At 37.6% G+C, this 18,040-nt stretch overlaps 1 protein-coding gene across 10 annotated transcripts in view; it reads right to left on the bottom strand.

Annotated features, from left to right (window-relative positions):
- Ehbp1 (EH domain binding protein 1) overlaps positions 1 to 18,040 on the bottom strand; it is a 270,164-nt gene that overhangs the window by 157,318 nt on the left and 94,806 nt on the right. For all 10 annotated transcript variants that reach the window (XM_035453507.1, XM_035453512.1, XM_035453510.1 and 7 more), the window contains 2 exons: positions 5,779 to 5,960; positions 2,660 to 2,799 (listed from right to left, as the gene is read on the bottom strand). In XM_035453507.1, the coding sequence (XP_035309398.1) occupies positions 2,660 to 2,799; positions 5,779 to 5,960 (322 nt within the window). The remainder of the gene's footprint in view (positions 1 to 2,659; positions 2,800 to 5,778; positions 5,961 to 18,040) is intronic.

Below are 18,040 nucleotides of genomic sequence, written 5' to 3'. Positions count from 1 at the left end.
GCTGGTGCAATAGAGACACAAAAGTTGTGGGAGTAACCAATCTAATTGGAATTAAGTTCCACCCATAAGATAGAACCCATGCCCAACACTGCCTGGGTATCCAAGAACCAGGACAAGATAGGCCATGGACTTAGTGGAAAACCAAATACTATTCTTTTGTTAAAGGAATGTAACAATAAGAAAAAAATGACTCCTACTTCTGCTATACTCATAGATCAGTATCTTGCTCAGTCATTAGCAGAGACGCTTCTTCCTATGTTAGATGGGAACAAATACAGAGACCCACAACTAGAAATGTGCTAGCTGTACTAGACAATTTTAAAATTACTATACAAAAATGCTTAAATTTCAAAATATTCTCAGTAGTTAAGAATGCAAGGTCTCTCTCCAGAGACCTTGGAACACTCAGTCCTAAATGGGAAGTCTCCATCAAATCCCTGTCTTGTGGCTCGGGGAACTCTGCGGAATAGGAAGTGGAGAGATTGAAAGAACCAGGGGGGATGGAAACATCAAGGAAGCAAGGCCCTCTAGATACAGCAGGACTCATGCGTATGAATTCAGAGACTGGTGGCACAGCATGAACAGGGCCTGCACAAATCTAAGCCAGATGGTGTCCAAGTGCTGAGAGGGGAAATAGGCATAAGCCCCATCCCTAACCCAGAAGCTATTTCTCACTGATAACTGCTCACAAAGGAGTCTCACTGGGGACACAAACCACACTTAAGGGTGGCCCCAAGCCCAGCCAAAGAGAGCCAATAAACACACACACAAAAAAAAAAAAAACACTCAATGGTAGTTTTGGAGATTTTTTTGTGTATCTCACAATGCTTTGTCTGAGCTTCTCCTGTCCCCCACTATAGATCTTTTGCTTATATACTATGGTTTTCCAATTTGTTTATGGTATTTCTGTGTGCAAATATGTGCGCCTCAATGTATGTGTTTCTTGTGCTTTTTCTTTGGCTCTTTTTTTTTTTTTCTCCACTCTCTGTTAGTTTGTCTTGTCCTTTTTGATTTGTTTTTATTTTATCTTTTTTTTATAATTACTATTTTAGATACCTGTTTGTATTCTAATGAGAGAAAGAAAGGGTGTGGATTTGGGTGGATAGGAAAGTAGGGAGAATTTGGGAGGAGTTGGGGGAAGAATCAGAATATACTGCATTAAGGAAAAAAATCTACTTTCAATAAAAATATTGTGTTTCTGTTGCCATCATTAGGAAATGCAATTGTATGCTAGCATTTATTATTGGGGGAAAACAGATACTATTGAAATAAATATAAGCCCAAAGAAGATAGAGAGAAGGGACTGATAAAGAAAATTATATTGCATTTCTTATAAGAGAAGCAATACTATATTCTGTTTTAATTTTAGTATTAGTAAGGATCAATGGGTTCACTTATTTATCTGTCTTGTTTATTCATTTCAAAGTATATTATTCTAAAATGAAAACAGGACATACAATTTTCAAATTACTCTAGCAAAAAAAAAATGCTTAAATCTAAAGAAAATTCTTGAGGGCTAGAGAGATACCTCAGTAGTTAAGAGCACTGGCTGCTCTTGAAGAGGATAGGGGTTCAATTCCCAGCACCCATAAGGCAACTCACAACCATCTCTAATTCTAGTTCCAGGGACTCTGACACCCTCTTCTGGCCTCCACCAACCCAGGCATGCATGTGGTGTGCAGGCATACCAGACATGCAGGCAAAGCACCCATACCATAAAATAATATAAAAAATTAAAAATCAGAGTGGCAAAATGTAGGGAAATAGAGAGGGAAAATAATAAGAGGTATGTATGTATGTATGTATGTATGTATGTATGTATGTATGAAAGTATACACACACATATTTACATATACACCAATATAAGTGAAATTAAGTCAGCTACTGGGATAGAGAACTTTTTAAATTCTGTGTGTGTGTTCACTTGGGTATGTGAGTAGGGAGGTGGATGCATGTACATGTGTGGTGTGAGTATGTATGGGGCTAAAAGTTTTCCTCAGTGAACCCACAGCCTGCTGATTTGGTGAAGTCAGCAAGCCTCGAAGACCCTCCTCTCCATCACCCCAGTACTGAGATTACACAGTAGTCTCAGTGCTTCTGGGGACTGAACTCTGGTTACTATGCTGTGTGGCAGGTGCTTTACTGACTGAGTCACTGCCCCAGTTCTGTAAATGGCTATTAAAAAGCAAACACTGTGGGGACAGATTAACCAAATGATACCTATTAGGGATATACTAAAGTAATAGAGATGGGTTAGAAATAAAACAATACATGTGACAGGCAATTAAAACATAGTTTAAAAATATCAACATTGGACAAGATTTCAAGTCCAGAAGTATAAAATGGAGCAAAGTGATACGGATTAGGATAAGGTCATAAAACTATGGTTTTTCTTTTTCTTTTGGACCTAATACTTTAGTACTTAAGTCCTCTATACAAAAAGTATAAGAAAATAAATGGGTTAATTTTGGAAAATTAACAAAAATACATTATCTCTTTAAACTATAAAGAAAAAAACTTCAGTAAGATTTTTTGAAACTGACACCAAAGGGACACTGAATCTTATTTGAATTACACCAGAAGTAAACAAGGTAGAAATATACACACAATGCACAAAAAATAGAAAATAAACTTTTAGCTCAAAGCTAGTAAAGCCAACCTGTAATTTTTGCTGCCTTTTCCTCTTGGTTCACTCGATTCTCATCATCATCTTCATTATCTTCTTCAAAATCATCCAAATTCCCAATATCAGCCTGCTTCATACTCATCAAACTAGCCAAGCTTTGCATATCTTCATCCCTATATTAAATTAGTCATAATATACAGCTTACTAAATGACACTACTTGAAAAATAATTATAAAATTGATGTTTAATATGCCTAACCTGAAAATCTTAAATCCTAAACACTCCAAAATCTAAAGCACTCTGAAACCCAAGATATTGCATGTTGATAAGGCGCCAGATGTGGAAAAACCCCACACTCGATGTGTGACAGTGAAGGCTCAGGTGCACTAAATATGTATAAACTACTTTAGGCCACATATATAAAGCATGCCTGAAAGTTAAGTGACATTGTGCTTACACTTGGGCGCCTTCTTTATGTGTATGTAAACACCCCAAAATCTAGGAAAAACTGAAATCTGAAGACTCCCAGAGCTAAGCATTTTTGGATAATGGAGACAAAACACAAGATTAACATACTCTTTCATTCTGAATGCACTTTTCATGCTGTGTAAGAATATTTTTAAATATAAGAAATTTTTAAATTTTATATATTTCTAAATGGTGTGTTTAATTACTACAAAGCAAACAAGACTAAATTCTTAATGATATTAAAAGGTAATTGTGCTGGCACCTGGTAGAAGACAAATAGTTTCTGCAAAGAATTCAAGTATGGTTTCTTGAGCATTAAGTCTAGAAACAAAATCTTGGGCAGTCCACAACGAGATAAATCTTCACTTTAAAATAAAACTTGAGCTGGATAGATAGCCCAGAAATTAAGAGCACTGGCTGACCTTCCAGACGAAACTGGGTTCAATTCCCAGCACCCACATGACAACTCATCACAACTGTCTGTAACTCCAGTTCCAAAAGATCCAATGCTCCCTTCTGACCTTTGCACATATCAGGCATGTCCATGGTACATGGCACACACATAAACATAAAATAATAAAATTTAAAAACTAAAATAAAACACTTAAACTTCCAAAAGGAATTAGAAATGAAATTCTTAATTGAAAACCATGAACCATTTTGGATCTGTGGACTGGAGAGAATCAAACGTTAAACACTGCAAACCATGACAAGTTTTCCATGGAGCCACAGGGCCAAAAAACGAGTCATCTAAAGCAAAGTCTAGTCATTTTTTAGTCATTTTAAGAAACACAAGGTGAAGTCCTCAGTTAATTCTGAGTTAAACACCATATATTTGATAAAATATGAATTTTTACCTCAAAATATTTAAAAATATAAAGTTATGAAATTTATATTAAATATGTTGAGATAAATCACTCATGTTTTCTTGATCTGTTATTTTTACCTTAAAGCTCACTAAATACATTTTAATGTTATGCAACATTAATTTTCAATTTGTATACTTCCTCTAAATTCAGGCAGAAAATGAAATTAAAATACTTTTCTTTTATAGTCTTTATTAATTTTATCTCTGACATATGGTATAACTTTGCAAGCTAAGCCAAGTATAGAAATTCTTCACATTTCATTTCACATAGGCTAAGTTAACAAATTTCCCTCTTTTTAAACAAATTTCATGATAGCCTATATGAACAAGAAAAATTGTATTACTTCAGGTGAATGCTTTTCAAATTCTCAGTTATCAGTAACAAATGAAAAGTTCCTATTCATATTAAGTTGAGACTCTGAGTTTAAATGAACTGTTTCTTACCCAGACTGCTATGGAAGGTGTTGATGCACTTATTGCTCTGTCGGTGGAATGAACACCACCCTCAGAGGACGTCTGCTCTTTCCCTTCTTCCTCAGTCCCCTTTCCTTTCATGTGGATACACTTCAGGATAAGAGCTTCACTTTCCTCCAGTGTTTAGAGTTGAGAGGAAAGACCAAGGTGTGTCTATTCTCAACCATCTCAATAACCACACTCACTTGGAACACAGCTTCCCTTAGCTTACTGTTGCCATCTACCATGTCACTTGCTGCTTTGGAGATGAGTGCCAAACATCTCACTTTGAGAGATATACAAAAACCAGCCTTATCAGTCAAGCAGACATGACCAATTATAGTAACCACATTCTACTGGGCTAGATAGGTACAGTAATATGGCTCAGACTGAACCATCTTATCACCCTTATCTTTACTAGGAAATTCTCAGCATAGCATTTACATTTATTCTGTCCCTTCATCTTTGACTCCAAGTACAGACTCTGGCACTGCATCTATCACATGTACTTGTTCCTGACTTGATTATCTGCATGCATTAAGTGCTCATTAAGCACTTAAGAAAATATTTTTGGTTTTTGAGAAAGATATTGTGTTGGTTACTTTTTGTCAACTTAACACAAACCAGAGTCACTTGGGGGAAAAGAAACCCCTATTAAGAAATGGCCTCCCTGGACACATGGGGAAGGGCCTAGGCCTGGCCCAGGATGATGTGGTAGACTTTGGGGAGCCCCTTTTGAGGGCCTTACCCTGCCTGGGGAGTAGAGGGAGGATGGCTAGGGGCAGGTGGGATGTTGGGAGGGGAGGGGAAGGAGAGGGAGAAGGGATTGACATGTGAAACAAGCTTGTTCCTAATTTGAACTAATAAAAGAATAAAAAAAGATTCATATTACTGTATGAGTGTTTTGCTTATATATAAGAAGTCTATGCACCATGTGTATACCTGCAGAGATCAGAAGAAGATATTAAAAAAAAGAAAGAAAGAAAGAAAGAAAGAAAGAAAGAAAGAAAGAAAGAAAGAAAGAAAGAAAGAAATGGCCTCCATCAGACTGGCCAGTAGGCATATCTGTGGGACATTTTCTTAATGATTGATGTGGAATGGGCCAGCCAAATGTGGGCGGTGTCACCTGTAGGCAGGTGGGCCTGGATGTATGAGAAAGCAAGCTGAGAAAGCCAGGAGTAAGCCCAATAAGCTCTATTCCTCCATGGCTTCTGCTTCAGATCTTGCCTAGAGTTCACTCCTTGGCTTCATTTGAACGATGGACTGAATGATATTCACCTGATTGCCTTTCTACTAAGACAAAAGCTGTGGTATTTTGAAACACGATATGAATGAAGTCACTTATTTGATGACAGAAACTTACGTTGCTTTTCCTTCCCGAAGGAAAATACAAGATAAAGAAAACTGGAGAGTGGCAGACACAACTTTTTTAGATAATGGCTTAAATTTCAACTTGACATCAGTTTGAGTTGGCATAGGGCTTGCATATTGCTTCATATTAATGCTGCTAGTAGCAAGAGCTTTCCTCCGACCAGAAGGAGATTCCTGGAAGACAAAAAAATAATTATGTAGTTTAGAATTATTTTGTAACCAACAACAAAAAACCCTAAGAACTTCTTATAATGCAATAAGGAATTCTTATAATACAATAATTAAAATTGTGATGAGCTTTTATTATAGCTTTTATATTAAGTAAAGTAGATAAAACATAAAAATAAAATAGAAAGAGATGGCCTGAGCAAAAATACTCAGAAGGAAACATGGAATAAAAACTAATAAAGAATACACACAGGGTGGATAGAAGCAAGAGGCTTCTGAGTTCACAGCTAGCCCCAACTACATGAGACCCTGCCTCAGGGAATCTAGGAAAGGCTCTAGGTTAGTGTAAGAAAATGATCTGTCACAGGCTGGGCCCAGAAAGTAGTCATTAATTGTCCCACCTGCATCCCCCCCCCCATTAAGTTAATGTAACATGATAGTATTTTCCTGTTAAACCTATAATTTTTTCTAAGACATTTTCTGATCATTCTAGTTTTTTACTTAAGATCACATATATTAGCAAAGAAACTTTTTCAGAGATCATGCCCATGGCAACACTGCTGCCTGGCCCCAGCATATCTAAAAAGTTCTTTAAAACAGCTAGTGCCCATTCATCGGAACCATAAACAAGAAGCCTGTTTGCCATCAAAAGTGTTTAATATTCCATTAACAATTCACTGTGTTTCACAACTGCTTTTTATCTAATAAGGGCTCAGGAGACTGGGTGAGAACAGGACAGTAAATGACTGGGCATTAACCATGTGTAGGATAACATGTAAATTCTGCAGACATATGATGTGTTCTACTGGCAAGAGGAAATTCAAATGCAAGACAATTTGTGATAATGTAAATCAGGTCATACACTATCCACTATTTTGTAAGGTTGACCTTGGAATTGAAAGCAACATTAAGACTTAACATCCAAACTGCATGACCTTGAATAAGTCAAGAAACCTCAGCCTTGGTAATATTCCCCATAAAATAAGGAGTTACTAAATGGCCACTCAATTTTTCCAACCAAGGCAAGACATTTTATTATTCGGAACTTTATTACTGTTCAATAAATCTTGATTTGTCCTATGAGAGGTAAATTTGCCTAAAGTAAGGCTATTGTACTTGAATCAAAGCATTACAAGACTTTTTAAAAACCTAACATTTCTGCCTAACAAATAGGTAAAATATAATGTCACCCCCCGAAAGAATACCCATTTTAAAATGTGGTCTTATCTGCCAGATTATGCACAGCAATATTATACAGAACTATTAGTGCATGCAGATACCTTATGAATGAATTTCAAAAATGCATCAAGCACTTGAGAAGAAGTTAAGCCCTCTCAGAAGAAATACTTAAGAATATGCAAATACCCTCAACTGAATCAAGTTGAACAGATGTGACTATCCCTAACAATACAAGTGTTCTTTCCCTGGTCGCTACTGTCAATCAAAGGATAAGATTAAGGTCCAAGGTTTTGACAATGTGCAAAATGAAAAAGTACAGTCGGGAATATCAATTTATTACACTGATACAAACAATAATCTCTTATTGTACCTTTAGAATAGCTAACAACTTCTACATATAATGCAGAATGTAAAGCCCCAGGTTGAAAAGCATGACATACAAACTGTCACTTTATTACTCTCAGTACTTGTTCTGTTCCACAAAATTATGACATTGATCCTTAATATAACAATTTAACTTTGCGATAAAATAAACTATGAAATTAACATAACTTAGGAATTGTATAATTTTGAAAGCTGTGTTTAAAGACACTCCTTTTTTTCTCCATTTTTGTTTATTGGAATTAGAAACAAGATTGTTTTACACGTCAATCCCAGTTCCATCTACCTCCCCTCCTCCCCTAACCCCCCACCCAACTAACACTTTACCTATCCCATACACGTTCTGCTCCCCAGGGAGGGTGAGGCCTTCCATAGGAGGTCTTCAGAGACTGTCATGTCCTTTGCGTTAGGGCCTGGGCCCACCCCCATGTGTCAAGGCTCAGGGAGTATCCCTCTATGTGGAATGGGCTCCCAAAGTCCATTCCTATGCTAGGTATAAGTACTGATCTACTACAAGTGGCCCCATGGATTTCTGAGGTCTCCTCACTGACACCCACGTTCATGGGGCCTGGAACAGTCCCATGCTGGTTTCCCAGCTATCAGTCTAGGGACCAAGAGCTCCCCCTTGTTCAAGTCAGCTGTTTCTGTGAGTTTCACCACCCTGGTCATAACCCCTTTACACATCACTCCTCCTTCTCTGCAACTGGATTCCAATTCAGTGTTTAGCTGTGGGTGGAAGACACTCCTTTTAAGCTATAGTTTTTAATGATTAATATTCTATAAATTTCATTATTTTATTTTTAGAGCAAAGGCTATATCGAGAAGCTTTTCTGCTGAAGTACTTGGTACTGTGTGCCTCTGAAGCAATAGGTAATACAATGTACGCAGTTCTAAAAACATCCTGCCACACTACTTAAGCAAAAGATTTTCAATTGTGTTCATTAAAAAAACAAAATAAACAAAACTAACAGAGCTTATACAAAATAAATGCATGTAGACCTGGATCCCATTTCTCCACATCCTGAACTAGTAGACCTACAGCCTGGTCCAGGAAGCAGCTGATTTTTAGCAAGTTCCACACCACCATTCTCCTTTCTCTTTACCTCTTTATTCCTTTCCTTTCTCTGACTTGAATTCCTTCCCTACAACAGTATGACTCTATCCTCTAGTTAGGTGATCAATGGATCATGTCCCAGTCAATCTAAAATCATTAAATTCTCATCCTCACTTTCATAACTTTTCTCGTTGTTATAGGAAGCCTATATATTTCCATTTCTAAGAAATGCAACTTATTATAGGTGGAAATCAGACAATTTTGAGAAAGAATGTGGCATCAGGACTTATTTCCGTAACTAAGCTTCAGTTTCACTTTCTCATACTGACAAATATGTTTGAAAGCTGAACAACAGCAAGTATTGCTAAGAACCATCTTTTGTACTGCTAGAGACTGTTTCAACTGGCACAGCCACTTGGGGAACAACTCCATACTGCCTTCTAAAATTTAATTCATGCACAGGGTATGGCTGAGCAATTCCCATCTTAGAAATTAAGTCCTAGAAAAATCTTTATGACAAAAATGACAGATCAGATGTCACGCTGTGTTACATAGCAAGTGAGAAGATTCAGAAAAACCAAGAATTAACTATTCTAAAGACAGACAGGAGGATAGAACATCTCAAACTAGGACTGGACACCTAAAAACTGCAACAGAAAAGAAACAGAATTTTAAAAATTATAAAAAGATCATACAGATAAAAGCATAAAATAAGAACACAATAAATAAAAAAATAACTTTCATTTACCACTTAACCTAAGAAACAGAACATATTACCAAGTACTTTGAAAGCTGCATATCCCCTCTCAAATTACATTCTCCCCATTCTTTCCTCCACGGCAAAAAGTAACCACTGAATTTTAGATTTTTGCCGTCACCTTCTCAAAATCTATTACTGACTATGTATATACCCTAATGTACACTTTGCTGATGAATGGGTTATGAAACGTGGTACATACAAAGTAATGTATGTAAGATTCACACACACACACACACACACACACACACACACACACACACACACACACACACACACACACACACACACACCATGGAAGTCAAAAGACATCAATTCCATTGGAACAAAAAACCCAGGATAGCCAAAACAACCCTGTACAATAAACATCTGGAGGCATCACCATCCCTGACTTCAAGCTCTGTTATAGAGCTATAGACCTGAAAACAGCTTGGTATTGGCACAAAAATAGACAGGTTGACCAATGAAATCAAATTGAAAACCTTGATACTAACCCACATACCCATGAACACCTGATTTTTGACAAAGAAGCTAAATTTACACAATGGAAAAAAGAATTTTCAACAAATGGTGCTGGCATAACTGGATTCTGACATGTAGAAGATTGCAGATAGATCCATATCTGTCACCATACACTAAATTTAAGTCCAAATGGATCAAAGACCTCAACATAAATTCAGCCACACTGAACCTCCTAGAAGAGAAGGTAGGTGTACCAATTAAACAAATTGGTATAGGAGACCACTTTCTAAACATAACTCCAGTAGCGCTAACATTGAGATCAACAATTTATAAATGGCAACTCCTGAAACTGAGAAGCTTCTGTAAAGCAAAGGACACAGGTCAGAAAGACAAAACGCCAGCCCACAGAATGGGAAAAGATCTTCACATCTGACAGAGGGCTAATCACCAAAATATACAATGAACTCAAGAAGCTAGGCACCAAAACACCAAACAATGCAATTAAAAGATGAAACTAGAGTTACATGTGGTTGGGAGCCACCCAACAAAAGCTGAGAACCAAAGGCAGGACCTCAGGAAAAGCAGCCAATGCTCTCAACTTTGAGTGTAACTCAAAGTTACACTCAGTCACTCTGACCCACCTCCACAATGCACAGCCCTCACCATATCTGCTGCCAGAACTTTCTCATCACTCCACACAGAAACTCTATTTACTAAACTAGTTCCATCTGCCCCTCCTCCAGGCACCTAACAACTTATATTCTCCTGTCTATATTGCATCTCTTCCTGTACCTCACTAAGCATAATGTTCAAATTCTATGAAAAATCCAATTAAGATTTTCATTGAAATTGTATTAAATCTATAGATCAAGGTGGGTAAGTTGATATCCTCACAATGATGAATCTCAGTACTCTAAGATAAAGTATTACTCTCTACATACCTATTTAAATCTTTGAAGTCTAAATGTTTTATAGAGAGATTATACATATTTTTCTAGATTTAATTTTGGTACTTTCTGTGGTTAATTAAATCATACACTCTTTTAGCACTTGTGAATGAACAATCTCTGGCATACAGAAAGACAACGAAATCGACAACTAGATGTTGCATCTATGAAATCTTTATAACACTCTTAATTTTTACAGTATATATTTCCTTTTGAGTTTCTATTTTATCCTAACTTCTTAAAATTAGTTATTTATTTAATTTTTCCAATCTTTAATTTTTTTTTTCTTTTTCTTGATGGTAGCTAGAACTCTGAGGATGACATTGTACACTTAGTAAGTGAAGGAGCCATTCACGCATCTCTCTTGACCTTGAGTATTGGGTTTACTGTAGGTTTCCTCCTTTTAAGTACTGCCCTTTGAGAAATGAAATTTCCCTTAAGTTAATAGCTTGCTCTGAGGTTTTAATTTTATTCATACAAATGAGTAGCATTTTTTAGTCAAATGTTTCTGTCTTTCAAAATAACTTTCTATAACTTTTTCCATGTTAGTCTCTAAAAATGTTTAAGTGTATATGTTTATTCACTCAATACTGGTCTGTGCCTGCTCTCTTATGTTCCTAAGTAACTCTTGCTATAAGCTATTTCATTAACTTTCCAAACCAACAATTCCTTAGCTTTGTTGACCCTTCTGTTCTGATGAACATTCATTTTTTTATCTCATTGGTTTCTACTCATTTTTAACATTTTCACCTTACTTTCTTTGTATTTATGCTGTCCTAACTCCTGAATTTTGACCATCTTTTATTTGCCTATGAAGCATGTATTTTTCGGGACTGTGAAGACAGCTCAGTTGATAAAGTGTTCAAGCATGAGGGCCCAGCAGCCATCTCCAGACCACATGTAAAAATATCAGGGCAAAGACAGGCAGATCCCTGGGCTTGCTGGCCAGACTTTCTAGTAACTGACAGGTTCCAAACCAGTTAGAAACCTTGTGTCAAAAACCAAGGGGTGGGGGGAGCGGGGGTAGCATCTTCAACAAATGGTGCTGGCACAACTGGATTCAGACATGCAGAGGATTGCAGATAGATCCATATCTATCACCATGCACAAAACTTAAGTCCAAATGGATCAAAGATCTCAACATAAATCCAGCCACACTGAACCTTCTAGAAGAGAAAGTGGGAGATACCCTTGAACGTATTGGTACAGGAGACCACTTCCTGAACATAACACCAGTAGCACAGACATTGAGATCTACAATTACTAAATGGGACCTCCTGAAACTTAGAAGCTTCTGTAAGGCAAAGGACACAGTCAACAAGACAAAATGGCAGCCCACAGAATGGGAAAAGATCTTCACCAACCCCATGTCTGACAGGGCTGATTTCCAAAATATACAATGAACTCAAGAAGCTAGCCACCAAAACACCGATCAATGCAATTAAAAAGTGGGGCACAGAACTAAATAGAGAATTCTCAACAGAAGAATCTAAAATGGCTGAAAGACATTTAAGAAAGTGCTCAAAATCCTTAGCCATCAGAGAAATGCAACTCAAAACAACTCTGAGATACCATCTTACACCGGCCAGAGTGGCTAAAATCAAAAACACCAATGACAATCTGTGCTGGAGAGGATGTGGAGGAAAAGGAACACTCCTCCATTGCTGGTGGAAGTGCAAAATTCTAAGACCACTCTGGAAATCAGTATGGCTCAGGAAAATGGGAATCAGTCTACCTCAAGATCCAGCAATTCCCCTCTTGGGCATATATCCAAATAACGTTCATACAACAAGGACATATGTTCAACCATGTTTAAAGCAGTATTGTTCATAATTGTCAGAACCTGGAAGCAACCTAGATGCCCCTCAACTGAAGAATGGATAGAGAAAATGTGGTACATTTACACAATGGAGTACTACTCAGCAGAAAATAGTAATGGAATCTTGAAATTCGAAGGCAAATGGATAGAACTAGAAGAAACCATCCTGAGTGAGGTAACCCAGTCACAAAAAGACAAATATGGTATGTACTCACTCATATATGAATTTTAGGCATAGAACAAAGGATTACCAGCCTACAATCCTCTTCACCAAAGGAACTAGGAAACAAAAAGGACTCTAAGAGAAAAATGCATGGTCCTTGGAGAATGGGAAGGGCCAAGATCTCCTAAGCTATTTGCGAACATGAGGGTAGGGGAGAGGGAGCTGGCAGAATGTGAGGAGGAGAAGAGGAGGAAATGGAGAAGCAGAAAGGTTGAGTTGGGGGAAGAATAAAGGAGAGCAGGATGAGGGATATCTTAACAGAGGGAACCATTATAGGTCCAAGGAGAGATCGGGCACTAGGGAGATTTCCAGAGATCTACAAGGATAACACCAACTGACAATCTAGGCAATGGCAGAGGGGCTACCCTAAATGCCCTTCTCCTATAATGAGACTGATGACTACTTTATATGCCATCCTAGAGCCCTCATCCAGTGGCTGATAGAAACAGAGGCAGACACCCACAGCTATACACTGAACTGAACTCTAGAACCCAGTTGCAGTGAAGGAGAAATGAAGATCAAGGAGGTTGGGACCAGGCTGGTGAATCCCACAGAAACAGCTGACTTGTACAAGGGGGAGCACCTGGACCCCAGACAGCTGTCTGGGAGGCCATCACGGGACTGATCCAGACCCCTGAAAATGGATGTCAATGAGGAGGCCTCTGCACTCTATGGGGCCTCTGGCAGTGGATCAGTACCCACCCCTCCCCGGTAAAAGAAGGAACTTTGAGAGCCCATCCCACATTAAGGGATGCTCTCTGGACCTGGACACATGGGGGAGGGCCTAGGCCCAGCCCAGGATGATGTTGTAGAATTTGGGGAGCCCTCCGTGGAGGGCCCTACCCTCTATGGGGACTGGAGTGGGGGGGGGCTACTGGGAGGTTGGGGAAAGAGGGAGTAGGGATTGACATGTGAAATTGTAATTTTGTAAAAAAAAAGGGGGGGGGGATGATGACTGAGGAACACACCTGAAGTTGATCTTTAGCCTCCACCCATACAGGATCCACACATACACAGATAGTATCTATGTACTGCTCCCTCATCTCTCTCATATTTTATCTCAAATACTTTTGTTACTCTGGTTAAATATATTCTTTCATCCAAGGTTCTTTGGCTCAAGACATTTAGAAATGTTTCCAATCTACATGGGGCTTTTCTACTTATCCTTTAAAAACTGATTGCTATTTAACTACACCATATCACAGAATGTGTTTTAATTATAATCATCCAAAATGTATTGAATCCATTTTTATGAACAAACCCAAGATCAACTTACATACATGTTCCATGGTTTCTTACACAGTACCTTACTGGTATTCCTACATGGCTGCTAATCTACAACAGGATAGCTTTTATGTAAACTCACCTCCTACATGGCTGTTAACCTATAACAGGATAGTTTTTATGTAAACTCATCTGCCTCAGCCTACTGTTTATTTCCTACATAATAAGGACAAGTAAAACAACAGACATTCAAATGTGAGGTATGGGATATTTTCTAACACATACAAATAAAGGACTAAATTAGTGAAAGAATTAGGAAGCTGCTCAGAATGCTGGCAGAATTCCAGCATATTCCATGAAAAAAAAAAGCCCTCCAACTAACCATGTCTCCTGAGCACATGCAAGCACTCAAGTTTTGGTCATTTCTCTTAACTGAATCAATGTAACTTTGAACTGATCTTGCGGCCCCTATGTTTATTTACAATTATTCCCAACACTGGACATTTAAAGTCACATCCCAGCACTCCTTTAGTCAAGTGCTTCCAATGGTACAAGTGACATCCACAGTGCCCTGGCTGGACCAGTAAGTCCTGTAAGGTCAGGCCTCCCAAGTCTGCTCTGGACTCTTATTTCTATAATATTCTCTCTCATTTTCTCAGCTCCGCTACCCTGGCCTCCATGCTGTTTCCCCACATCACAGTCAGTGTTTCACACCTGCTGCTTCCCTTACCAGAATGTTTTTCTCATAGATAATATAGAAATATTATGTACCTAGCTCTCCTGCCTTTCAAATCGTCCCTCAAATTTGGGGAACTATGCCAAAGAACTTTGTGGAGGGAAGTGAACTATCTAAAATCAGGAAAATCCATGACTTACCACCATACAAACGGCTCTCAAACCAAGAGTCACAGACCTCACTATAGGCTCCTGCCCCTCTCCTGACATTTAACCTCCTCTTACTTTAGGACTGTCTCTTGTAAATAGCATATTGACAGAAAAATTTAACTCAATCTAATAATCACCACAGCTTTTCTGGCGAGTTCAGAACAATAGCTCTTATGAGATTTTGTCTCAAGACTCTTTACATGATTCAAGAACTCTAAAAAGATTCTCCTGTGGGGGTTGCACCTAACAGTATTTATTTTAATAACAATTGTGAAAATAACATTTTATTTTTAAGTGTTTAGTACACTTAAAATATTGTCATGCCACAGGACTGATGTACACATGAACTCAGATATAGTGACAGCATGAACTAGACCTGCACAGGTTCACGCCAGACAGGGTCCTCGAACTAAGAGGGTGAAGGAGACACAAGCTTGCACTCCTACCACGAAGCTATCTGCAACTAATACTCCCAGCAAAGACAAAGTCAGTTTTCTCTAAGGAAGTGTCATAGAAATACCAACCACACTCCAGGGCAGGCCCCATGAGTAGTTGACCAACACAAAATGAACACAATGGTATTTTTGTCAACTTTTTGTTCCATGTTGCTTTGTTTGGGCAGATATTTTCTTTCTTTTGTTTTGATTTTCTTTTTATGAATGTTTTTGTTGTTTCTGTTTCTTTTTTGGTGAAAGAGCAACAGAATGAGAGAGAGCATATGCAAGGGTGGACATAAAGTTGGGAGGAGCTAAGGGAGGAGAAATATGATCAAAATATATTGTATGGAAAATTTTAACAAAAAATTGTGACAAAAATTATAAACTCATGTTAATAAGTTTTTAAAAATAAATATACTTGCCATATAAAACAACCTAGTGAGAAAAGTGTCCGTTTTGCATTTTTATATTATTTCTGCAGTCTTTCTCACTCTTTAAAATCTCTGTAATGACTAGTTGAAAAGTCAGCTCTACTGGCATGTTCAATCTATGTGGTGATATGTATCCTTTTAGTTTAACAATGTGAAGGAAATTAAGCCTCACAGATATGTTGTTGAAAAAAAACTATTATATTAGTGACTTCATATAATTTTAAGTCTTCACACTTGAAACCATTCCAAAATTCAAGAGTAGTTTCTTAAAAGTTAGTCGTAACATAGAACCTGAAACCTTATCAATGAACTTTTTAAACCCTGTAAAATTAAAAAAAAAAAACAAAAAAAAACCCACAAAAACCATTGTACTATAATGAGTTGTCTACCCATCCATAGTTTTGCAATCTTATACTTTTCTGTTTGGGGAAATGTGAACTCTCAGATATTGAAACATTTCATTATTTGTACCAAAGATCACATTTTTCTATACTGACACTTATTCCATCAAAGAAAAAAAGAAAAAAAAAGTTAAGCACTGAGAAACTAGAAAACTAAAGGTGGCAAGAAGAAAGTTTTAAGAATTCTGTTTTTTCACTGAAAGTTTGAATTTTCAAGAACTGTGTTTCAGGAAGGAGCAGTCACTTGAGTCTGCTATGTTGTCTTTGTGATACAGCGTTGGTGCTCCATGAAGACATCTTACGTTATTATACTTATGAAGACTCGTGCCGAAATTTAATCCTTACTCTGCTCAGTTAGGCAATACTACTAGAGTTTCATCTCATGGAACACTCTGGACCTTTCCTGAATCTCTATACAAAGGTAAAAGGGAAACTGAATTCAAGTAGAAACCCTCTGTGGGAAAGCTGTGAGAAACAGCTATCACCCAGAACATTGATTTCAGTTTTAGTATCAAATTATTGGTCTACCAGGGTCATTTCAGAACTACCTTTAAATATTTTTGGCATAGTATTCCTGTTGTTAGCTATTTCCCAAGAGCCCAAAGTACCTCACACTATTTATTTCTTCTGCCTCTCTACCAGAAGCAGAATCCTTCATTTGACTTTCATAAACAACCATCATAATAAAGCTTACTTGTCTCACACAGTTATACTCAAGACTAGCCCAGATTGTTGGGTATTTATTTATGGAACTTCTTTAGCTGCACATTTGTGATCATCAACACACTACATCATGCTCTTGTTCTGTCCATTTAGGTGCTGTGCCTTAACATCACCATAGGCATGCACCATCTACCTCATGACAAGTCAATGCTGGAAACATCCACTCTTCTACAACCGCACACCCTCATCCCTGAGAATGATAAAGCTCTAAGCACTGAGTCAAGGCACCAGGAAATGAAATGACATGCACCTGGAATTCTGAAGAGAATTCTAAAAGTAAGACTAAATTAATGCTGTTCTTAAATTTCTGAGTTAGGAAATCTTGCTCTCTGTCTCATGATTACATGGATTATTTCACAGTGTGAAGAATGTGCACTCAATTAACTGGATAAACACTCTCACTACTCATTAAAGAAACAAAATTGTCCAATAAGATGATGTAGAATTTGAAGACATGTTAGCAGTTTCTTAATCCAACCTGCCACTCCAATACAAGAACATCTTACGATGTACCTATTTAACAAAGAGCTGCTTTGGTACTTGGCATTCAAATCGTACCTAGAAACTCAAGTTGTTGTTCTTTCTGAAACAAAATTATTTGGTAGATTGCACTATCAAGACAAAAAAAAAAGCCATAGATTACAAAGTTACTGAGAGCTTATTATGTGTCCAGCATTCTTTTATTTAGCTCCGTGATGATGTTTTAAACTTTATGCTTAAATGATAGAGTTAATCTAGAAAGGCAACAGTTCTGACTTTCAAAACTGTGATGCTGGTCTCTCAAACTGCCACAGCACAGCATTTCTCAGGCCATGCTGATCTCTGCTTCACCAGCAGACCAAAAGGAAGCACTACAGAATTTAATTTGGAATTCATGGAGCAATTAAATGCTAAAGTAGGCATGCTACAGGGAGCTCTCTCAACCACTAAGACTTAATTAGAAACCATATCAGCTAAAATAACCAACTCAGATGCTCTAGTGGAAGAGACGTTAGAGGCAAAGTGTCAACAGTAAGAATCATCACTAAAAAGTCCTGATGATATATATCAATCTAGCTTTCCTCTAAAAAAAAGTGTTAAAAAAAAACAAACAAAAACAAAAACAAAAAACCTTGGCCTCTCAAGGGGAAACTCAAGGTATACATAGAATACAAGTTAAAGTA

Source organism: Cricetulus griseus (genome assembly GCF_003668045.3).
Source record: "Cricetulus griseus strain 17A/GY chromosome 1 unlocalized genomic scaffold, alternate assembly CriGri-PICRH-1.0 chr1_1, whole genome shotgun sequence".
Classification (NCBI taxonomy): Eukaryota; Metazoa; Chordata; class Mammalia; order Rodentia; family Cricetidae; genus Cricetulus; species Cricetulus griseus.
Note: the sequence above shows the minus strand (reverse complement) of the source record. Positions and strands in the feature narration are given on the sequence as shown.